The following is a 24,613-nucleotide window of genomic DNA, read 5'->3' as shown; positions in this document are numbered from 1 at the left end:
AGTGTAGCCAGTTGTCTCTGAATTGTCTCTTCGATGTTTTTATTCAAAATATCCACCATGTCATCTATCATATTTTCTTGTTGAACACTTAAGGCATTCTGTATGTACCTTACTATGTCGTCTGGCGATTTTCCCAATAAATTTTCTTCCTGCTCTGACCGACTAGGATCTGTAAGTCGCGATTTTGATCTAGTGGTCACGCCTCCTTTCGAACTGATGGGCCTACCTCTGCCTCGGTTCTTATAAAGGCCTCCCATTCTTCTCAGAGTATGGGCTCCTGAGTCTGTAGCTGAAATATCTTTGATTCCTGTCTCTGCCTCTTCGGCTGCGTCACCAAGTTCCGCTGCTAGGGTATTGTTACCATAACGTAGTTGCGAAATAAGGCAGCATGCCGCACATATCGGACAAGCCGGTGTGGTCGTGATTGCTTCTATTATACAACATTTATGAAATCTATGATTACACGGAGTACTTGCAACTAACTCAGAGACCAAGATTACTTCATTACAAATAAAGCAAAACGGATCGCTTTGTTCGCGAATGCCATCGAGATTTTCATTACTATGAGTAACAGGCATTTTAGCCATTTATTGTTAATTCACTAACACAAAAAACTTTCTCGAAACAAATTGCTTATCCCCTAATGTCCGTCTTTCCTTAGCTCATCAATATCTCAAAATACAAGAAAACAGACAACAAAACGAAAACTCTCCTCCAGCGCATTCCTCTATTTTAACTAAGTAACTATTGTTGTTATTCATCTACAACCATCTCAAATTGCTGGACGATGTCCGAAATTCTCCAGAGCATCGTAAATCCAAAACACTTTGAGATTGTTTCCTGTCAAGATTGTTTATTTTGCTCAGCATAGATCTATCAGGGTCGATCAATCCGGTATCCGAATTGCAATCGCTAAGTCCACCGATCGATTCCAGCCGAATACAAAACAACTTGTTGTGCAGCAAATGTGAAATAAATGGATGGATTTGTAGAGCTTAAATGGGACTTAAAGAAAACTTTTCGGGCCCCACGTTGGGCGCCATGTTTGTGTAGTGTTCAGTCTTTGCCAGTGAGTTAGGGCCAGAGCCTATTTAGGCTCTAACTCCGACCGTGGCCAATAGATGGTTTTTTCTGACCTCATGTTAATAGGAAGCTAGGTTCGAATGCGCGCATTCTTGCTGTGCTCGGGTCCAGCTCGTCGGATTGGTCGGGGTTCTTTCTCCCCTAGCTACACAGTTTTCCTGACACAAATCAATATAATGCGCTTCAAAAAAAAAATAAGCAGGATCTCGACGTTAATATCAATAACCAATAACAAAAACTTATTTCCACTCTGCGCCGATACGCATTTAGAAAACGCTTAGAAAAAGTGTAGTTCGTCTTCTGTCTGATGGAGGGAACAGCGGTGATATATGTCCCTAGTCTTTACCCACCCAACCATGACAAACGCGTTTACATTCGGGCGTTGTCCCAATTCAAAGATCCAACATCTTCTAGTGCATTTTGAGGGAGATAAGCATAAGTACTTGACGGACGGAGATAATATTTAGTTTAGGCAGACATATTCATGATTGCAAATTCCTTTTATTTTTATGTTAAATGTCCCTAACCATGTGAGATTGTATTGATATATATATATATTTTTTTTTTTTTTTTTTTTTTTTTTTACATTAATTACAGATATAATCCGATTCCTTACATTTACAAATAAACAAAAATATACAGACTTCCTTCTTCTTGGATCAGCAAAAAAAAACTTAATTATTTGAGCATTTGAGGGGGTAATATTCTTTCAAATCAGTATATATATATCTACTTCAACAAACTTACGCCTGCATTGGTGTATAGACATTGTGGTTTCAGCCACTAGTGGTACTCACAGTAATTGGTTAAACTCATCGGTGTATCGTTGGGCCCAAGATGACTTTGACGGATTCATTTGTATGCACTGTGTAATTTAGAGGTTGGTCAGTATAAATGTATGTATATATATAAAGAGAAACACATTATCCCGAACTCATATTGCTCAGTTTTCAAAATCGTCAGTTACGTTACAAATTTACTCATTGGAGGAAGCTATTTAGTTACTACATTAATCAACACAATGATAAACGAGATATGAATATGTGGATCTAATCAGCTGGTTCTTAGAGCAGCAGCGTATAGATTTTTATGTGATAGTGATAAAGGCAAACGGGAACTTGCACTTGAAATTTAATTTGAGAAACACGGGAATCAAAATAAACACAAATCTGCTGACAGCAAGAGTGGTTCTGAGGCAATGTGGTTTAGGCTAGCCTAATTACTCAATCCTTTGTAAGTTTTCGTAGGTTGGTGACGATTATGTCCTCCGGTTTTTTTTTACGAGATCGGCAGGTTCAAACTGATATTCGGACGTCCAGCAGTGGTGTATGGTGGTTGGTCTTTCACGAGCCGTAAATGATTTCCGATATTGAGCTAGCCCAACGTCAACGGTTCAGCCTTCACTTTGCCGCCGTGGATGTGCACTGCGCTAACTCCCAAACGGTCAGCTTGGTTGTTTTAGTAGTTGATACCGTAGATTGGTTGGCCGGCTTGGCTGTATTAAGATTTTCCAGTACTCCTATCCCTTTGCTTCTTTCAAGAATTTCACTTTATTTTCACTTTTCCCTCGGGTAGTTCAGCTAACGCCACTCTTCGGATTTATTAATCCATATAAACAGCGGATGATTAGATAATAGTGAAAAATTGGAAGTTATGTAACTCCACGTGTCTTCACCATTCACTCTGCGATTGCGAAAATCACGAAAATCTATATATACGTGTGCCGTAAGTGAAACTATGCAGGGGAATGATTTCACATGAATCAAGTCTATTCGCCTGTACCTATTGCATGCCTAAGCTGAGCTTTAAGCTTTAACATAACTGTGCAATCGGGCGATCTTCTGGATCTCCTGCATTCCACCAATTTCTTCGAGCTATGCTAGCGAGGGCGGTATGAAAAGTATCTTTCTAGAAAGTGTACCTAAAGTGTACCTTGTTCGACCTTTTCCTTTCTCTTTTTTTTTTTTTTCTTTTGATTTTCGAATAGTTGGACACTACAAAGTTTAAACAAAACATTAAGAAGCCGCTGGATGGACATGTCCCGACTAACAGATACCACCAATCACCACTCGGTGGAAAAGTCTTTTGCAAAGAGCGGAGATCTTGGCAGGAATTTTTGAATCAAATATGCCCTCAAAACAGAAAATACTGAAAATGAATCAGTGAAGCAGAGTTTCCATAACGAAGTGGAAATGCCCTGCCATGGCCGTGGACGATGTGAGCTGCAGATGGCAGGACGGAAAGCTCTTGGAGCCGAAAGTTACCAAATTACTCAGCCACCTGTCAACCGTTTCGCTTATTTATGATGGCAATGTGAATAAGGCCCAACTTTGATGCCATAAAAATGCAATTAGATGGAAATTTATGATAAATTTCTCAGCTGTTAATTACAAAATATTCATAAATTATCCACTCAATGCTCAAACGGAATTCCCAAAAAAACACACCTCATTTATTATGACTTATACGATGCATTTGGTGTCTGTCCGTCCATCTGCGGCTCGGTGTGCTAGTGGGGGGAAACAAATTTTAATTAAAACTCCAAGTTGGCAAACTTTTAACCGAAGAATTTCCATCCGAATATCCGCAACCAGTACCTGTTTTCGGCCCAGAAACTGAAGTGCTTAGAGCCCGAACTGGTTAAATTTAAAAATAATTGCCACTAAAGTGCAAACTACTAAAAGTTTTAAATGCGCAAAGTGTCGAAAAGTTCATACATCAGATAAACATGAATGCACAGTGAGTGTGTGTCTAAATTAGTTATGCATTCATTTTGTTTGATGAACTTTTCATAGGTTTTTGTGGCCGGTTGGTGTCAAATGAATTGGCATATGAGGCAAGTTTCCAGGGCTTGAGGTTGGCGCCTTTTGCATAAGAGATTTAATGTTCTTTGCTAGCTCCTGAATACTATTACTTTTGGTAAGTATGTGCCCCAGATCGGATCGGTACAGAACTCTTTTCTTGCAACATCGAGCTGCTTGCAATCTGGACGCGTTCTGCCTCGAGGGTGCAGCATGGCCGAGCCGCAGCACAGGGGCATTATGCGTCTACTTGGGCATTATGCTCTATGACTGTTCGGTGGATCGAAACAACAAAAATAACACAATCAACCTTGTAAACGCCGGTAAGTGTCAGTCGATTGGGGTTTTCTTGCTGCATCGGTGTCTGGCCCTCTTTTAGCTGTGCTGCTTCCTTCGATGTTGTGGACCTACCGGACAAACATGGGCAAGGAGGAGGCGCCTGAAGAAGCAACTGTAAAGCCACCGCCATATAACGAAAAGGCCTCGGTAGTCATAGTAGTGTAGAGTGGAAACAGAGCTACATTTTTTCATTCATTCGGTGGCAATATAATACTCGTATATTACATCCATTCTTCGTGCTATTTCCAACAAACGAATCTACAGTTGTCCTAAGCAAATGAAACGCACTGTTATATGTATATAGATTTGGCTATTCATAGTCGTTTATTAAAGCTTTCGGATTTGCGAACAAAGAGCGTTTCTGAGACCTTATCGAATCTCAGATAAAAATGTGTGCACCTAAAAAATAATACACATAAATACATATATTTTGCTAAACAAAAATGTAATTGCTTTGAGTTCAACATTAATGTGTGCCTGTCAATATATAGCAATTAATTCTTAAAATCAGAAGAGATTTCTGTAAGTGTAGAACGTCGACCCTTATCAGGAAAGCCGATTAGATTAGGATACAAATAACATCACTCAATGGTCGGCAAGCGTCAGTCAGTACTGAACCATTGAGGCAAGCGAGGTCAAAATCGACATGAGAGCCATATTTAATTCGCGATTTTTACAATTTACCATCGGTCTGATGGGAATCATTGTGTCCTCGGCGACAATGGGAATTCCCTACACGCGTAGGTGTTGACTGGATTGGAGCTGGTTGCCGCCCTTTACTGAAGAATCTCCCCCATTGCAGTTCAGACCAAGGTACTGGCCATTGTACGGGCCCTGGAGCTGACGGCCTCGGGATTACTCATCTTTGGGCTGGTGAAGAAGCGGGATCTGCACAAGTCGAAGATCATGATGGTCTGGTTGATCTGTACCCTATTGTTTGTCGCCGGCCTTTTCTACAACATGTTTGAGGGCTTTTGGATGTTCCACAGAATAAGTGTCGCCACATCGATCATAGTTACCGCCTCGCTATTGGGTGCGGCAGGTGAGTCAGAGAGTCTGAGACGGCCGTCAGGGCACCCCCGTTCATACATATGATTGTACATTGCAGCTGTGCTGTCTGGCATGATGTACGTGGTGTACAGTGGCTACGAGAGACTGGTGGATGGCACTGACGAGCAGATACTTACAGCCTGAGTGGAAAAGTTGTGGAACCAGCTCCCTGCTCGAAGAAGTTACCCTGTGATGAAGGAGGATCGCTGCTGAATAGAAGCTCGACTAATTACAGTAAGAGCTTACTACGGACGGCGGCATCATCAGCAGCCGTAGTCCTTCCCTTATGTGAAATAATTTTAATTAAAAAATGCCGCTTTTCACATGTTTCCCCTGTTTCCCCTGTTCCCTGTCCCCTGTCCCCTGTTCCCAGTCCATCCGTTGCCACTTGTAAAGTTTCTGAAAAGTTTGTCAATTTGCATTCGGCTTCTCCCGGGGAAGTCCACGTTACATCTGTTTTCGCTGCATTTAATTAGGTTTATGCCAAAGGCAAAAGGGACAATTCCTGCTTGACGACAAAAATGATGCCTTTAAAAATGAATTTTCTGCATAAATTAGGCCTGAAAAAAGTTGAATTTGTAAATTAAAAATAAAACAGACCAACCAGAGGCTGGATTGACCCAATGCTCATCGGGTGTGACTTGTCTGGCATTTCTCTATTCTCCGCCTGTCCATCGGCATCGATCGATTTCCGCTTAATAGCAGGGGAAAGGATATGAAAGCATTTTCCTTGGGCTTACGAGTAAATATGTCGAATCATTGCGGCAATTTCGAAGCGATTCAATTCGATTTGGTTCGCTTTGGCACGTATTTAGAGCTGGCCAAGGTCCAGGCATAAAAATTATATTAAATTGGCATTAAAATCATGGCCTGGTCATTGCCAATAACAACAGCAGTCATAGCCACAGCCACAGCCACAGCCATAGTCAGCAGCAACTTCAAATGGCCATTAAAATAATAACCAGACCAAGCCAGACAAAGTCCTGCAGAGTTTCGGTTAAGGTCAAACGGCGAGTGTACAATGTCTATGCCTGTGTGTGCCTTAATATGAGTCGCACGTGCCCCAAAGGACTCTCGCCCAACTCGACTCGGGCCCATGTGGCATCTGCCACATACTTATGCAAATAATCTTGGCTCTTATGAGGCTAATAAGTGTCCAAAGTTTCGTTAAATGATCGAATTGTAGCTTCAGCTCAGCAGAACCTTAATGGCTGCATATCATTTCCGGTCTCCGAGTCCTGAGGAACCACCGCTGTTCGCTGTCCACGGGGCGCCTGGCCATTAACTCATTAGCACACAGCCTGCCCATTGAATGCAGGAGACTTTGATGGGACAGCCACCGACGGATAGTGGGATGGAGTTTCAATTACACGGACTTAAAGCTGTTGGGGCAGTTGAAAGGCTTCGGCACACTACCCGGGGGCCATAAATTATGCAGCCAAGTATCTGACAGCAGAACAGGGCAAAGCCAGAGCCGAAAGCGAGGCAAACTAAACGCGATTATCTTAATTTATGCAGGGTCCGGTCTGGCGTAGGGGACGTACTATTACTTATGCGTATGCGGTGTTTTGTGCAGCCCTTGAAATAAATATAAATTGCAAAAACTGTCAAATCCAAGCAGCAAAAGTTCACGTCCGAGTACGAGTTGGAGTGGGAGTGGGAGTCGGAGTCAGAGTCCGGCCCTGGCCTGGCCGGGCCTGGCTGGGACTGGCCAAAAGGCAATGCAATGGGCCAAAGCCATTCCTGTTCTTGGCCATTCTTGCCGCGCTCCTTGTGTGTGTTTTGTACAATAAAGAAATTTTTATCGCTGCCGCATTTGACATTTGAAGTATGCGCTACAAAATTTATTGTTGCTCCGCTGTTACAATAAACAAGACCAGCAAAAAAGGAGGAATACTTACAAACTCGTACATAAAAAAGCAAACCAATGGCGAATGCATATCCAAAGAATGCCGGGTGCTGGAACCCGATTGGAATTTCAATTTAATCTTGTATCTTTGGCCCAGTCGTTCGCCTTTGACAGGCAAAGACAACACACAGAGAGAGCCACACCGACAGGTAAGATTTACCTGTTGAAGAATAGTTACCGAGGAGACGAGTAGAAGCTGCCAGCGTGAAGGATTGCTGGCGTAATTGTGTCGGCTGCTGGCCACTCTCTCGATTATGACTGCCAGCAATCAGCTTATAAATATTCCACAGCTTGTGCCCAATAAAACGATTCAGCAAACACTTTCTCACAGAGAACAGACCGCGAGTGAAGAAAGCAAAAGAAAAACTGCATGTCCTTGCCAGTCAGAGCAGACTCCTTATCACCAGCACGTGCCCGATGCAATGCCCGTTGCGGGTATACGGGTACAATGACTAGCAGAAGCTACTGTTGCTTCAGCGGATACCGTAGCTGCCGTAGCTGCCACCTGCTCGTGGCACCCGCAGCTGCTTGCAACGTGACGTCAATGCGAATGCGAATGCGAATGCGTTCCGATTGTTGCGTATACGCAATGCGAAAAAGTTGTCTCTTCTGCTGCTGCCTGCAGCTGTTCTGCATAACAATGGGCGCTGCGGTAAGTGTGACAATAAATCGCGCTGTCAGCCTACATTTATCTATACCGTAGCCATTTCCTGGGCGCGCACGAGTGAAAGTTTTGTTAGGCGCCGGAGGCACTCTATTACCTTGATTCACTCCTCTCTCCAATCTCCTTTCCCGACGCTTTTTCAGCTGCCTTTGGGGTTCATTGCCTCTTTGACCAGACACCGAAAAAAGCGCGTGTGGGTGCAAATCCTTTTGTCTGTCTGTGTGTGTGTGTGTGGAGGCTTATACTCGCATTAAATTTGTATGCCTCGCGTGTGCCTCGCCTCAAAATATAAAAAAAAATATAACATGTATAAGAGAGAAAGCCTACCAAAGGCAATAACAATGCACCCGCTTCACACCATTCCCTTTTGGCAATCTCTGGGGCATAATTTGCGTTTAATGAATTGTGCAGAAAGATTTTTATTCACTTAGCCGCAGACACACACTGAGAGAGACCCACCAAAGGCAGGGACATATTCAATTGGGATCGGCCTGGAGCCGGGATACAGGGCCATAAGCCGCTTAGCGGCATTTTTGGTCTAGCAAAGTGAAATGCTGCACTGCGTAAGGCAAAGGCGCCTCCTTTGCTCCTGGGCGTCTCTGCCTCAGACAGGATTACTTTTCGATCAATTATTTAGTCATTAGCGTTACAATAACCCAAGTCGGATGTGTGGGCGGATGGGGGCGAAATGTTTGATCGATGAATGTGGACAGGACATGGCAGAACTAACTAATTAAGATTAATTAGTGGAACGGAATTTTCAATTACGATTTCGGGGCTTAATAGCTCTCCAGCATAAAGCATAAGAGGCAAATTAAAGCCCACCACGAGGCAACTTAAAGCCACATCCACAGACAAAAGCATGAGGTAAATGAAGAGACATGTCGGTTCATCATTTCAAGTGCAACAACAGGAAGAATCCTTAACACCACATCAAGCCAAGATGATAGCCGTTGTGACAACAACACACGCCAAACTTTTCAAGATACAAAGACAAGAAGTGGAGCCCCCTACCCTCCCCACCACACCCAAAAACACAATGGAACACACACCAACAGCCTCGCACACACAAAAAAGTGAGGATGTAATTTACACGCTTTTCCAACCCAGCCCTCCATCAACGTCAGGCAATGCTTTTCCCGATATCGGACATCCTACCAGCCTAGGAGCCGTGGCCACGGCCACGGATACGCCTTTATCTGACGTCAAGTTGCGGATGTACGGAGAGTGCCCAAATGTGCGTGTGTCCCGCATTTAATGCGGTCTGCCTTGGCGATAAACTTTTGCAGCTGTCTCGGGCCCACTTCTACCTCCACCTCCACAGACTCTTTTATTTGGCATTTTTTGGATTGCCGCCTTCCGTTTGGCTCAATCATTTTACGTCTCATAAAACATAAATAAAAATCGATTCGTGAAGGGGTCCCAGTGGCAGTCCCAGTCCCAGTCGGAGACCCATTCGGAAAAGTCTCAGACTGCGGCATTGTCATTGTTTCGTCGGCGACAATTTGAATTACCCGTAGCAGAGATAAAGGAAAAATTGGCGGCAGCCTAGTGAAGCTGGCATACACTCTCCATTTTCATGGATGGTACGGTAAGCTCAGAGCTATCCATAGCAAACATATCTGGTCAGAATATACATATATAGATTTCCAGGAAATATTCGTGCAATGATTTTCGATGAAGTTGATCTGCCGCTGTGGAATGTTCTCTGCAGAAATCCAATGGATTCCTGATACTCCTGGCGAATTTAGCTCTTGACACAGCCAATGGATCCTTCGCAAAGACATTCAAACATGGTATATTTACTCGAACTTCTCCCTTAAGGTTGCTGTATGTTTCACGTTGTCTTCTCGTTGTTGCTGGTTGCTGGTTGCTCTCCAGGGCAACATTTGGCGGTTACTTGGCCCGCAGGCGGCCAAAGTCTATAATGCAGCATTATTTTATGTGGAGCCAAGCAATTTATTGAATTTTCTTCTACGGTTCGATTTTCTTCTCGGTTCGGCGGCAAATGTGTTGAAGTATTTTATGGGTCTTTTGGGTGAATATCAATAAATTTTTAATATGATAAAGTGAGTCAAATGATGATTGAAATCGAGCTTTGAGTTCGGGTTGCTTATCCAGATCAAGTTGGCTGTGGCACTCGGCCATTCTTTCTCTCCGTTTTGTCCATTTTGCAGCACTTTCAATGCACCCACACCACTCACACTCACACGCATACGAGTACAAATTGAATTCAGTTTTGCTTTACTTTGCCTGTGCCCTTTGTGCTCCACTCGGGAGTCCCTCTGCACGCTTTCTGCCATCTGCCATTTACCATTTGAATAGCTAGCAAAACAGATAAGAAAAATGCAATTTTCACTGCACACACACCGAGAAAGTGAGACATATGCAACAAAGAGAAATGGGAAAGTGATAGGGGGGCATTGGAATAAGCTGCTTAGCCACAGCTGAACCAAAGACATCGCCCAATTCAATTGACGTTTGCCAAATCAAATCAAGTCAAATCAATGCCAAATCACAGACAAATGCCACTAAAATTTTCTGATTTTTTTTTATGCAAATTTAAGCGAAATATTTTCCCAGAGATCAGACAATGCCAGAGGGCGACGAGTGTGATGAGGGAACGTATCTGTCATACAAGTTTAATTGGCTGAAATTCTCCTTTATCTTCGTTGCTGCCCATAATACTCGCACACACACACACACATCTGCATTTAATTACTACACCGTTGGCAATAATTTATAATACTAATTAAAATTTGGAGCACGCACACATACAAAAACAGACAAACACACGCATAAATAATCACTGTCGAATGCGCCTCTGGCATTGAAAATTTTCATTTGCATGCAGACAGGCATCTCACGCACACACACACACACCAGAGATACTCTATATGAGTGTGTGTGTGTGAGTAAAACCTTTATCAATCAAATGTTAATTAAGTTTCAACTCAGGCAACCGAACAAATGCCAAACCAACTAACAAACCAACTTTTTTCCGCTGTGTTGTGCGTGAAGCGTGGAGCAAAGGAGGACCCCAACGACGACTCTCTTCTGTTCGCTTCTGTTAAAAAATTAAATTGGTATACTCTGGGGGAGCGGGGGGTTGTTTAGGGGGAAGCTATTCACAAGTTATTACGCATACGCCATGCCAGCCCCGCGTATAAAATGCAAAAGTAATGCGCTCATCAAATAAAATTACCCAGCTGATTCTCCATACAGAAGAACTACACCCTGCCCTCCTTGTCACTCACCCCCGGCCAAGCAAAAAAGGGAAATATATGCGATAGCGGAAACGGAAATGCTCTCTGGCAGCCAGCCTCTCGCTCACTGCCCCTTCATGATATTGTCTGCCTTGTTTGTAATGGTTTTTTGGTTAACATGCGCACAGATTGATGCGTGGCCAAATTGTACACAGCCGCAAATTGTGGCAATTTCGGTTACTGTCAACGCTGCACACACACACGCACGGAGAGACACAGATACAGAGAGGGACACGGACTTTACACAGCACACTTATACAGGGACACAGGGGCATAAGCATGTGGCAAATGTGCAGGCAGCGGCACGTTTTTATGTTGCAGCACAGCAGGGGGCAAACGAGGGCTTGTTTGCATGCCACCAAGCGACAGACAAACCAAGAGCAAAAACCCGGAAAGCCGAGGATAGAAATCGTTGCGGTCGAAGTTGACGGCGGAGGCGGAGACGCAGGAGTGGGCTGCAGGAGCCAGTAGACGGGTAAATTCCAGTCTATGCATTTCTCTGCGAAAATTGTAGGAATGCATACATTTTTATGAAGTTTTAATAAAGAATTCTTTGTCATCTTTGAGATTTTTAAATAATACACAAATATGTGGGTAACTTTTAGAAGAAGATTCTAGACGAAACTCTGAAGCTTCACTGACACCAGAGCTAACTAATGGTTTCCAGTGCGCCTTATGTAGTGGTACCCCAAAGCGAGAGCTCTCTCGAAGACGTGTCGCTCTTCGATTGGCTTTCATGAGGTTCAAGTGCTGACTGCTGCATTCCCCTTCGATGGTGTCACAGGGGGCGAATGCTTAACAAGACCTCGGCCAAGTCGCAACTGCGTAGCTGCAACTGCAATTTGATAAAGCGAAGTGACAAGCGTAGCTACGCGAAAGGACGTCCCACACGCTCTGACACCACCCCGCGCCACCGTCCCCCCGTCGCTGGCCTTCGGGCATTCAGAGATGACAGAAGTCAAAACGGAATGGGGACTGGCAAGGCCAGGTGGGTGGAAGTACATGCGTCAAACGAAAAAAGAAAAATAAAAAATCGCTTGGCATGTGCACTGCGCATCAGCATCAGCATCAACATCGGGACAGGACGTGAGAGTAACAGCAGCAGCAGTAATCCCCATTGATAACGCACGACATTGTCAGTTTTTCCCGAAAGAGTGCGTTATTTATTTGGACCCTTCACCGAGCAGCCGCTCAATGTCACCGGAAAGTGCAGATGGCTCCGCTTTGGCCCCGTAGCGAGCATAGACCTGGCCCCTACGATCCACCAGAAACTTGACAAAGTTCCACTCTATCTTTCCGCCCCGCAGGTTGCTGCGGTTTCGGGTGAGCAGTTTGTACAGCGGAGCGGCCCCAGGTCCATTCACCTCGATCTTGGCAAAGACATCACCAATTTTCGCCTCCTCCTGACGCAGGTGGTCCATCATCTCTTGGCCATCCGACTGCGGCATCTGCTGGCCAAACTGGTTGCAGGGAAAGTTGAGGATTCGCAGGCCCCGCTCCCCGTACTTCGCCAGCAGCTGAGTCAGGCCCGCATACTGTTGCCCCGTCAATCCACACTGGGAGGCGATGTTCACGATAACCAGCACATGTCCGGCAAAGTACTGAAGATCCACCCGCTGGTGAAACGTATCTAGCACCGTGTGCGAATGCACCGACTGCACCCACTGCATTTCGAACAGCTGCACCGCCAGTCTGTGGTGGGTGACGATTGTCGTCACGCAGGCAATGGCAGCCACTAGGCCATAGAAGACCACCTCTTTGCTCGGCATCTTTGGCTTCACTGTGGCAGAGCTCGGACCATCGGACCGTTCGAGGAGAGGCCTCCAGGGCGAATCGATTCGACGAGCTGCATTTGGGCTAATTGTGCGTAAAGAAACTGCGGACAATCGGATTTAAATGCGCGACTCGGTCGGAACCGCTCTGCCCGCGCGCTTTTCCGCTGGGACAACGTTTCGGTTTCGGGCCATATGTCACAAAAAAAGGCATCTTAAATTGAATTTGGCCAAACCGAGCGAAAGTTGCATGCTCTGCTGACCCACGGAGCGAGTTGCACGTTAATTTAATTTTAAACTTTTTCTGGCAGTTTCCGTTTCTTTGGAAAAGCGAACACCAACACCAACACCCACCCACACACACACACACACACACACATATTGGAGAAAAACAACAACAAAAGTTGAGCTATCGTAACGAAATAATTGAATTTTCATTTCCGTTTTATGTGTTTACTTCCGCTTCATGGCGGCGGCACCATTTGCCCTTGCACCCTCTACAGCTGCCACCCCCCTACACGGTCATGTGTATGTGGGTACGGCCTTCAGTGTCCTGGCAGATTTCGGCCTATTTGTATACAAAAGGCAGTCAATTTCTGGCAGCCTGAAGAAAGTTTTTAAGTCAATTGTCAAAAAGTTTTTAACATCTTTTCCCCTACTTCCCTACCTCCCTACCTGCTTGTTCTTCAGCTCTTATTTTTCCAGTTATACGAGTCGATGTTTCTTTTGACGTGGCCATAAATCAATGGCAGGCAAAAGGCGTTCAACTGAAATTGATTTCAAGTTCCAGCATGGCCGCGTTCGTCTACGTAGAACCGGAGACGGGGGCGTCACTCTATCCGGTAGGCGACTGTCAAACGTATGGATGGAGCGAAAACAGTCCGAAATGTATGTCGATTGAATACCATTGTTTGACTGCAAGAGTGAGTACTGCAGCTTAAGTTGGCATACATACATACGAGAATGTGAACAAACAAAATTCTCATAAGCCATTTGACTTTTTGGGGCTGCTCTGATGGAAAGAAACTGATTGATATGTAGCGAAATGAAGAAACATTTAAAAAAAATCATTCAGAGGAAGTTCACCGATATGGAAGCTGACCGATATAGAAGCACGAATGCAAAAAACCACTTGATATGTCCTTTGCAACTTAGGAAGAGGGAAAGGAAGAGGTGAAAATACAAACACTTTAGAACAGAATATGATATGCTGGTGAACCCGAGTAAGCAGATACAGAAATGTCACAGCTCTGCACAATTTGAAATCAATTTGAGCTCTGATTGACCTGCGACAGCCATCCGTATTCACGGATCTAATTGGCACAAATATTGTACTGATTTATCCGTTGCACTGACTGCCGTACGAGTACTCGTAAAGTTTCACAAAATTGACGTACAGCTTGTCGTATACTCGACGCCACACAAAGACTGATTGGCATGCCACGCAATGCCAATAAGCAATGCCAATGATTATGTTAAGCTAAACAGTCCCCCCACCCGCTGCCCGACCCATGCAATGTCTGCATATTATATGCACTTTGCATAAACTTAATAAACTTTGCCCCCAGTTACAGGTTGTAAACCCTGCGCACTAAAAACTCGTGAAGATGGCAACCCATTAAAGGCGCTGAACCACAACTCGTTGTTTTATGGCTGCCACAGGCACTGACTGGGTCGACCCGCACGAGAATTGCCATCTGGTTTTGTCTAAGCATCGGCAATCATTTTTTTCCTTCGTTGCCACATTTTTCACTATTAACACGAGCCGTAAAACGCGAACACCCCTAGTTTTCGGGGGCACTCCTCGACTTGTTATGGGGAAGCCACATTCTCACAACTACGAATATCAGGGTACGTAATCGCATATGTATTGGATGCTGCTCCTGAACCACCTGATGTTGTCGTCATTTACTTGCCATCGCCTCGTGCCGGGCCCCCATCTGCTCGTGCATCTCCACTTGTCATTTGCCACTTGCCACTTGCCACTTGCGCATTTAATTAAGTTTCCGCCGCGCTGCACACGCTGAAAGAACGAAGGACGTTATTAATTAAATTCCTTTATACACAGGTTAAGCCAGAGACGACGCCTCCCAGGAGCGACTCCCTGGCTCCCTGCCACTTGTTGTGTGTCAACAATTGGAATATTAACGAGGCAGCTAATGAAAGTTTCCAAGGGGAGGCGTGGAGGGCTCACAGCCGACCCTCGTTCCCTCGAAACTCCAACAAATCGATTCGAAACATTTAATAAATGTTCGCAGTAAGTGATTTAGACCTGATGTTGGCCTAGATCAAAGCTCAATTCGGGTAAATCCAGAGCTATCGAACTTTGCCCACACTTGACCCACTGCATGTTTTTCTGAGCCAATTAGATGCCGTCTGCATGCAAATCCCCTCTCAGCCGCTGCACTGTGGATATGGGTTGGTCCTAATAAGCCAAGACAGGGCCCAAACCGTGGCCCAAGCCGTGGCCCAAGCCCAGGCATACATCAAAGGCAGCTGAAGGAGTTCAGGCATTGGTTTAGGCATTCCCTCCTCGATACGAGTAATCGTGCGGCAGACACAGAGTCAGACGGAGACGGAGAAGCAGACAGCTCCTTGGCATATGCAAAAGGGATATGTATATTAAATATTTAAGCCCCTTGTCGAACCAGCAAATCCAGTAAGGAGAAAATCGACTTATTCAATACACTCGCAAAATCAACTTGCTAAAAAAAAGGGAGAGGAAAACAGTATGGGGGCAAGATGCGAATGGAAATGTGCAAATCCCCAATGCAGCATCAGCAGCTGCACAGCACATAGCAGTTGCCCCACAGGCTGCCCCAGCACAGTTCCCGCCGCTGCCCCCTATAGCTGACCCCCCGAACACCACCCACTGCAATCGCTTGGCATTTACATTTAAGCTGATAAGCAAAAGTGCCTTCGCCCTTCCCCCTCCCACACACCTGAGCGTTAAGTCGCCTTGAAGCCTGCCCCCCATACGCGCCACACACACATTGGGGCGAAAGAATTGTTTGCTCAGAATGTCGCAAGTTTATGAAATCGCGTGAGCTGGCAGCAAGGAATTTACATTTGACGCACGCACTTTACATTATTAATGCCTCCAGCCGAAGGCGACAGAGGCCCAAGAAAAAGGCACCAATATCAAGGTCACGGGCAATCGAACGGACTATGGGTTACCCATTACCTGCCATATCTCTTAAGCAGGAACTTATCTTATCTCTGTGAAGAGTAGCCAAGACCTCTTGGGCTGATGATTCTACAAACGCACAACAGATGTACCCGATTCGCATCCTAATGCACGAATGCAACGTGCCACCATCTTCTAGCATATGAAGGTTGGCAGGTATGAAAATTAGAAAGACGGTACTATTGGGATACTATTAGTACGATTGTGTTTTCGGGTGCGTTGGTGCGTGGGTGCGAGTGTTTGGAAAATTCTTCAGCCATTTCGAAAGTGTATCGCATTTCCGTTTTTGTGTTTACCTTTTTACGCTTCGATGAGAATTTTCCAATTTTGAGATATGTGCTGCTAATATTTATTAATCAAGTAATAGCTACTCGCACACACACGCACACCAGCACACATCCACACATGACTACCCGCCTGTGAGCACTCGTATTTGTGCCCGTCGCTGTGTCTGTGTCTGTGTATGTTTCTGCTTGTGTGTGCGTTTGAATTTTGCACGAAAAATTGATTGGAAATTTATAAGCTAAACTTTTTCCACTGTTTGCTTTTGTTTGCGGCTCACGAAACAAACTTTTTTGTTGCCTTTTTTTTTTTTTTTTTTGTTTTTTGCTTTTTCTGCCATTTGCAGCACTTGAAAAGGTCCCCTCGCAGTGCCGTGTGTGCGTTCGCGTATGGAAAATTTGATCAGAAAAGAAAAAAGAATTTGAAAATCGGTATTTTTTCGACTCCCAGTAACCTTTTCCGGGCTCCCCAGCTGCCTGTCAAAACGCCGCTACGAGGCAGGAAGCAGCTAGAATCATTCGAATGTTCAACCTTGTGTCGAGCACATATCCCAGTCCTAAATAAAAATAAAAGTGAGAACCAAAAAAAAATTTTGAAATTTTTAAAATTTGTGATTGTTTAAAATTTTTTAAAATTTGTGATAGTTTTGAGGAATAGCTTGTGAAAAAACTGTCAAAATTTTTTTGTTACTTTTAATTGAAGTTGGTTTTTCTTTTCTTTTATTTGCAGAGCAGCCTTCAATCAATAACAACCGATCTGATCTTTAATAATGTCCAAGTTTAATGTCTTGGTGATCTTCTGGTGTAAGTATGGGGGTACCGCGGAAGTTTTTCATGAACGACACTAATATTTTGGGGTGGGTGTAGATGCCGTGATGCTGATGCAGCCTTGGATGGGGCAGGGCCTGCGCATCAAGCGCTCGCATGTCCAGCTGAATGCTACAGCTGTGGCATCCACTTCTGGACCGTTGATGGCAACTCAAGCGGGCAACGGCACAACTTCCGGAACCGCCAAAGCAATGGCAACAGTCGCTAGCACGGCTAATCCTCCAACTGTGGTCAAATCATCCACTCGGCAAGAGCCTGCCGTGGACAATGACAAGGCTGGCGTCATGGCAGGCCCTACAATCACCACCAAAATCGAGGACCCACTAGTGGAGCCATCGACTGGACTGGTAGACTCTTTACTGTCCGAGCTGAATCGCCCCAAGCGCCGCATATCGCTGATGAATGACGCCCTAATGCCTCGTTCGGCTAACCCTCCGGCTGACGCCGTTCCTCTGCTGCCGCCCTTTGCGTACTATGACAAGGTGGACTCGCCGGATGGCAATCTCGAGATTGAGGACTTCGAGCTGGGGTCCCCCAACACGCTTACTGAGGACATGCAGCAGGAACTCGGATCTGAACTGGAAATGATGGACTTGGCCAAATTTATCCTCATGAACGCCCCCGAATGCGAACCACACCGCGGCCACATTATGACCCCGTCCGAGAAGAACGAGTCCTCGCCTGCTCTGCCGCTGCTATTCGACGTGTTGCAACAACTGATGCAGCCCGACGAAACGTTGCAGACAGCCTTAAAGATGAACAACAGCCACATGAAATCACCTTTGTCTCAATTCCTCAACGGCTCCGTGGAGCTGTCGCTGCAGACCAATCGCGAAGCTATCGACCAAGAGAATCCTTTGGAGCTCGAGAGTGATGACCAACTGGACAAACTGGATAAGAAAAGCAAGGACAACAAGAGCAAGCGTCTGGATGCCTACAAGAACTACGACCTCAAGACCAAGGAAGCTGCTGAAGTTGCACCCACCCGCAATGAGGACGAAATCGTTCTCTCCTGCCCCGTCCACCACGAGCATCATGCCAATCGCAACGGCGAAGTAGTCTACGACGACGTGGTCATTGTCGACCAGTGTCATGTTGAATAGGTCGGCCTCTAGGTCGAAACATAGCGGTAGGACATTAGGTTTATAGGTAGCAAAGATTTCGATTTACGCCTGGGGTGCAACTAAATTGTTAGGTTTTTCATTTTTCCTTTAGTGTTTTTTTGGGGGTTTTTTGTTTAGTATAGGAATTTTGTCAGTCAGTCAATTTATTGATATATTTTTGAAGATTATTTTCGGTTTTTTGTATCAAAAGTTTGAATGCCAACAAAGGTTATCCGATACGTGCGTAGAAAGGTAATAGAAAGAAAAAAATAAAAGCAACGTACGCATTCATTCAAATTGAAAGAACTGATTATGGGGAAGGATAATTATACAATTCATTCACTGGGATATACTTGGAAAATATCCAAATGCAACAACAATCCGTAGATCCATATGAAGTGGCACGTGGTACGTGGAATCTTCGGAATCAGTTCTCCTCCAAGGCGTTCGCAAATGTTTGCAGCATACTTTCAGGCTGCTCCATTGAACTCAGGGTCGAGCGGGTAATAGAGCGAGAACTTGCATAATAAACCTTCAGGAATGCCATTATCATGGAGATTGGCAATTGTTACTTTCGAGCAAGTATCACACTTCACCAGCCTCCCCCTTCCTGCTGGCCCGACTCTTCTATTTTTCCTTGAAGTTTCCCTTCGTTTTCATTAACAAAATCGATTCGCTTTTGGCCCCGTCTACCTTGAAATGTCCCAGAGGAGAGCGAGTGCTCTGGCGTTGGAGCTGGAGTTTGGGGCCACGTTGCCAAGGCGAAATTGATATGCCGAGTGCGACAGTGCAGTCATATGAGGAAACAAATCTAACAAACACGCACACACCCATGGATATCCAGTGGTCGTAGCGGTAGTAGTAGGTTTCGGAGTAATTGGATCCAAAAGGCAAAAGTTTTGCCGGCTGCTGCTGCTGCTGCTGCTGCTGCTGTCGATGCTAAATGCTGCTAATTTCATATACAATAAAACTAATGTAAATTGCCACTTGACGTACGCTGTGCGTGTCTAGTGTGTGTGTGTGTGTGCATGTGTCACAAACACATAGACATTAAATGGGGCACATAATGTGTTGAAAGTCGAAAGAGCATTGAAAGACAAGCCAAACGACAGAGTGGGTGTCATGGGGGCTTGGCCAACAACATAAATACAAATTTGCTTCACAAATCTATGTATACAATCTGTGTATATAAACTGCATTAGATTCTCGTATGTGTGTGTGTGTGTGTGTGTGTGTGTGTGTGTGTGGCAAGTAGAAAAGTGCAACACAGCATTCGGAAAATTGCGTAGCTGCTGCTTCTATCCCTGGGGTGTTAAGTGGAGTGTAAATGTGAATGTATGTGCCACTCTCTGGGACAAGTGACCCTTCTCATTTCCTCTCCGCCCTTCCCGCCCCATTCACATGAGCAGCAGAACAGCAGGGGAACAGCGCATATATATTTATTTAAAAGTATAAATAATAAATGCTCGTGACAGCTATTGGGGCAGAGCACTTCCACTCTTTATGCCAGCATTGAAAGTGCATTAACTTTTGCCATACTTTCGCAGGAAGTTTCGCAGTTGCCCCCAGAGGCGTCTCAATAATTGGTTTAAGTTCAGGCAATATAAATAAACACATTCTGAGAAAGCCCTTCAAGTCGGCATTCAAGACACTTGGACAGACCGAGACTAAGACCAAGACCGAGACCACGACCACTTCTGCTAATCTCTTTTTCCTTTTAAAATTTATGACTTCATTATGGGGACAACAAAGACGAGACGTTGCCAGGAGATTGCCAGTCCGTCACTGGGTCTGTCTGCCACTCCGTCGTTGTTGTTTGTTGTTTGTTGGTTTTACGTTATGGTTGTCATTTGGCAGCTTGTAATTATGCTTGCCCCAAGTTGTTGCCAAAAGTTGTAATCTAGATTTCATAGTCAAAGGCCAGCAACAACATCAAATTCAATTGAACTGTTGAGTCAGCAAACGTCGAGAGATGGAGATGGAGGATTGCTGGCAGTATGGCTTTAAAAAGCCATTAAATTCACGTCTGAAGTGATAGACATGCGGCGGAAATTCTTGTTAAATAGCAAAGAAATAAACTCAGAACTATAAATTCGGAATCCTTTTTTATCGGTTGAAGGAAATCTGATAGCTGCTTTGACGATATATATGAGGTTACACCTTCTAAAATTCCATACGACTCGTATTTAACCAGGCTTGTAAGGACTCTACCGTATGTTGTTCCTGCCCTTCTATGGATTGATTGTATCCATGGCAGTTTTTTCGCTGAATTGCCCTTTCGCGGCTATCCTGCATGGAATATGCGTCATGTGACAATAGCATTATGCAAATTCCAGTGTCACCTTCGATTGCATGCCACACACACACACACACACACACACACACAGAAAGAGAGAGAGAGAGAGACATCGTAAAGTGAAGGGATAAGCACGAAGAGCTACAGAAACAACGTTGATTATTTTGCATGCCAAAGTGGCGATGAAAAGTCGCTGAAAATGGGGAAAATCAATGAGCAGATCACACTTTAAAGTGCTATACAAAATGGAAGAAGGTTCCTGTTAAGCAGGCACCGATGCATAGTGGCAATTGATGGTGCATTGATGCGGGAGTGGGGGGTAAGTGCCCCTCACTGTGTGCGCCTGAGTGTGGCACATAATTGAGTCATTGCAATTTGTTTTTGCTCTAGTTGTTGACTCGTTTCCAAAGTCAAATTTATTTCAAGTAAAACCGCAAAAGACAGGGTTAGAGAAGAATGAATAGCCTGAGAATGCCTCCATGTGGCGTGCAAGTTTTACAAGTGAAAACTTTGCTGTCAGAGATACTTTATGTGCAAATTTCTGGTTTGGCTAGATACGCACACGCACACATTTTCGAATGCGAATGCGAATGCGAATGCGAGTGTAGATGTAGATACACTCCCTAACATGGTCAGCAATTTTGCTTGTTGCCGTTGTCAGCTGGCAAGTCATTTGCATGCATACACAAACACACACACACACACACACACACACATCACGCATCACACAATACAAACCGCACCCGAAAGTAGCAGGAGGAACAGAGGAGCGGAGCAGTGGCAGTGCCAAGGCGGAACAAATACCAGCGTGCCATCATGCATGCATGACAAACAAAACAAAAATACAAACCGAAAACACGAACAGCAAAAAACTCGCTTCTACTTGAAACAAGAAGCCACAGAAACATCTATAGAAACTGAAGCTACAGCCAGGATTCGAAACAGCAACAACTACAAATTGGCCCGAAAAACCAGTTGGCATATAAATCACATTGTAGAGGACAAATTGAAAGATGTTGCTGCGGGCCGAGCGGAATACAGTTCTGGCACTATGGCAAGTAGTCCCCTCCCCCATATTATCACCCCTTCGATAGAACATTGACACATTTTTCAGGCATACTTTCGGAGCCTGGAAGCCAGAAACAACAATTAAATGACAAGTCTGCTGTTTAATTTAATCCAAATGCAAAGGCCATTTGTTGAGAGAATCTCCTGATTCTGAGTCTGAGCTCCAGTGCCTCCAGTGACCTGCCTCGTAGTCTCTGTGGAAATTGAATTTTCTCAGAGCAATCGCAAGCCACAGTAACCAGTGCCTATAAACATCTGAATGTGTAGAATAATTTACAGAGCATAACTAAATGCAGATACAAGGAATCATACGTAATGACCATGAGGATATCCCTAACAAGCTCCATTGAGGAAAACCCTCACGATTTGCATGCATAAACAAAGATTATCAGCGGGCCAGAGAGAGAGAGAGAGCCAAGTCCTAAGCATTATTTACTGTACCATGAAGAACTAACACAACGACGACAATAATACCATTGACTGGATTACTGTGCAGGCCAACCGCACAGCTCCCACTCCCACTCGCAGTCCTTGGCCAGAACCCAGCACAAACATTGAGTTGACTCAATGGCAGGACATTTAAATGGGAATTTGTCGTCCAGCTAGAGATAAGCAGAGTTCCTGTGTCTCTCCATCTGTATGCCTGGATGGGACTGTTTATTGTTTATTGGAGGTGATTATTATTAATAATCGCACAATGAGAACTTAACACTTGGCCCCTTAATGAGTTTTCATTGGAACTTCAGAGGTGTTTCTCCCAGATTATGATTCTGCTATATGAAGGAGCATGCTTTTGTCTGGCCGTGATCGCTGGTGCCCTTGGTGGTTACGGAACCACCTCTCTGCAGACATCAAATGTTGATAAACTCAATAAAGAAATATGTCAAGTGGTTGGCTGGAAAATGCTTAAGCTGCCACGTAACCTACTCTGCCACTGGCAGCACTCTCTCACTCAACTTGGCTGTGACCGCACATCAGTTTGTGGACTTCCGACAGGTCCGGGACTTGGCTCGTAACTTTCTCACCATTTTTTTTCCCCCCATTTTGGCGCTCGCTAAGTGCATTTTAATTTGTCTTTCATGAAGATGCCAGGCATCGTCTGCTTCGCTCTCTCTTCTCCACGCCACCTGCTGTTTTCTCTGCCTCGGCCATATTCTTCATCCTTTTTTCTTGGTCAGTGCAGCAAATTACAACAAATTATATTTCCCCCAACTTGCTCCTTGCCAGGCTCCGGGTCCTACTACGGGACAGGTGATTATGCATATTTTAAATGGTCAACTTCCATCATCTGCTCTCTTCCGCTTTTCCTCTCCTCTCTGTCTCCTCTCTCCCCCCACCGTCAAATGCAGTTCATGTCAAAGTTATTTTCATAGCCAATGAAATGGGTTGAAAGAAATGGCAGAGAACCAATGAAAAGGTAGCCAAAAAATTATATTTTTTTAAAACTTAAAATTTCCCTTGCCGCTCTTGCTTTTTCCACTTTTCCAGTTGATTCTGACAGTTGGCATAATTGATAAGTCAACGTGAAGCCTGGTGCATGGGGCATGCCAGATATTCCGGGCACGATCTCACCAAATTGTAAACTATTTATTAATTTGGCTTCCCTTTTATTTGATTTCTGTTTGTATATATTTTAGCATTTGGAACAGAACTGAGCAGAAATTATGAATTAGTTATTGCCCATTAGCTCCAAGTGGAGACGGTAGATGGAGAAGAGCCAGAGAGTACAATACGGCTACCGGAAGCTTATGTCTGGCAACACAATTAGCAATTGGCTGCCAAAAATAAAGACTAACCGAAAAGAAAAGGAAGAAAGTTTTTTCCATAACCATCCCGGAACCAAGACGGAACAGTATTAGGTTTTTACTAAGTCTTTTCAGATATAAATGTTCCTTTAAGGCCGTCTTGTACTGTGTTCTTCTCTCCTGATATTTCCCCATATAAATATATCTAACTCCATTATGATTTATGTGTATTATTTATGGCATTCTGGGTTTTTGCTTAACAAATTGCTGTTGACTTTCTTTGTGTGCATTTTCCTAGTTTATTGTTAACATATTTGACAGACCAGACCCCCAAAAGGAGCTCCTTTGAAAAGAAATTTCGTGTACGGATGCAGGCATTTGCATAGAGACTATTACTGGACATCCGCCCCTGCTTTATCAGTGGGTCAGCGGTAAAGGCCTCAACCAGTTTTGGCCTATCAGTGGCCATTGGGCCTATCCCAACAACTGATAAGACGGCTAAGAGAAAGGCCCACTGCCACGTTCTCTTTGCTCTCCCAGCAAGAGCGAAACTCTACACACAGGGCCAAGAGAGCGCCAGACGCAGAAAGCTGACGTCGACGTTGCTGCTTCGTGTTGGCCAAGAGCCGACGAAGAGGAATTCGTGCCGATGCCTCTGGTCCCAGCTATGACGTAGACTCTGTCGACGCTGATGCTGGCGCTACTGGCTCTGTCTCTGCCGCAGTCTCGGCCACTGTCGGCAGCGGCAGCGGAACCGGCAGCGGCACCGACAGCGACTGCGAGCTTCTGGCCTGGCCAACGCTTGGTTCTGATAAACAGTTTTCGTTTATCATCAGTTTGTCGATGGAACAGTGCGCGACAGGACGTACTCCCGGATCAGAGACTCCAACAGCCCCGACTCGCGTGCTCCACCAGAGACTCAGTTGTGCATCTGTGGGCGTGAGTGTGCCCCTGAGTGTGAGGTGTGTGTTCGTGCGTTTTTTTTTTTGTTTTTTTTTCAAAGCGTGTGATGCACGAGCCCGGTGCCCAAAAGTTTTGGCGGCATTTCCAACTATAAAATACGTACCCGTAGCCCATCGAAACTTTCATATAAAAATCCCCAACAAAAGACCATTAAATTTTAACCCAAAGTTTTCCATTTGTTGCGGAAAATATAAAACAAACAAGAGACAACAAAAATCAGTGAGTATTTTTCAAAAGAATTTCAGCTAATTAGACGGT

The 24,613-nt window shown here is 44.8% G+C and overlaps 4 protein-coding genes across 6 annotated transcripts in view; 3 read left to right on the top strand and 1 right to left on the bottom strand.

Moving 5' to 3' along the window:
• The first annotated feature begins 4,820 nt into the window (after positions 1 to 4,820).
• Positions 4,821 to 5,600, top strand: LOC117188501. The gene is made up of 3 exons (XM_033392463.1): positions 4,821 to 4,963; positions 5,026 to 5,265; positions 5,332 to 5,600. Exons 1-3 carry the CDS (start codon positions 4,870 to 4,872, stop codon positions 5,415 to 5,417), a joined length of 420 nt encoding a protein of 139 aa, XP_033248354.1. The 5' UTR covers positions 4,821 to 4,869; the 3' UTR covers positions 5,418 to 5,600.
• A 6,645-nt stretch (positions 5,601 to 12,245) lies between these two features.
• Positions 12,246 to 12,908, bottom strand: LOC117188509 (probable phospholipid hydroperoxide glutathione peroxidase). The gene has a single exon (XM_033392504.1). The coding sequence runs from the start codon at positions 12,879 to 12,881 to the stop codon at positions 12,276 to 12,278; it is 606 nt and encodes a 201-aa protein (XP_033248395.1). The 5' UTR covers positions 12,882 to 12,908; the 3' UTR covers positions 12,246 to 12,275.
• Positions 12,909 to 16,818: 3,910 nt separating this feature from the next.
• On the top strand, positions 16,819 to 18,580 carry LOC108158739. Of its 2 annotated transcripts, none has more exons than XM_017291347.2 (3): positions 16,819 to 16,925; positions 17,083 to 17,156; positions 17,220 to 18,580. In XM_017291347.2, exons 2-3 carry the CDS (start codon positions 17,123 to 17,125, stop codon positions 18,281 to 18,283), a joined length of 1,098 nt encoding a protein of 365 aa, XP_017146836.1. In that variant the 5' UTR covers positions 16,819 to 16,925; positions 17,083 to 17,122; the 3' UTR covers positions 18,284 to 18,580. The 2 variants fall into 2 exon arrangements, with proteins under 2 accessions (XP_017146836.1, XP_033248235.1); XM_033392344.1 differs by having other exon boundaries at positions 16,905 to 16,925; positions 17,088 to 17,156.
• A 5,662-nt stretch (positions 18,581 to 24,242) lies between these two features.
• LOC108158732 (5-hydroxytryptamine receptor 2A) overlaps positions 24,243 to 24,613 on the top strand; it is a 55,145-nt gene continuing 54,774 nt past the window's right edge. Inside the window, exon 1 of one of the 2 annotated variants that reach the window (XM_033391991.1) lies at positions 24,243 to 24,354. The gene's annotated coding sequence lies outside the window, so the exon portion shown is untranslated. Of the gene's footprint in view, positions 24,575 to 24,613 lie in introns of both variants that reach the window. The other variant, XM_017291336.2, reaches the window with a different exon arrangement.

The sequence above is a fragment of the Drosophila miranda genome, chromosome 3 (assembly GCF_003369915.1).
Source record: "Drosophila miranda strain MSH22 chromosome 3, D.miranda_PacBio2.1, whole genome shotgun sequence".
NCBI lineage: Eukaryota > Metazoa > Arthropoda > Insecta > Diptera > Drosophilidae > Drosophila > Drosophila miranda.
Note: the sequence above shows the minus strand (reverse complement) of the source record. Positions and strands in the feature narration are given on the sequence as shown.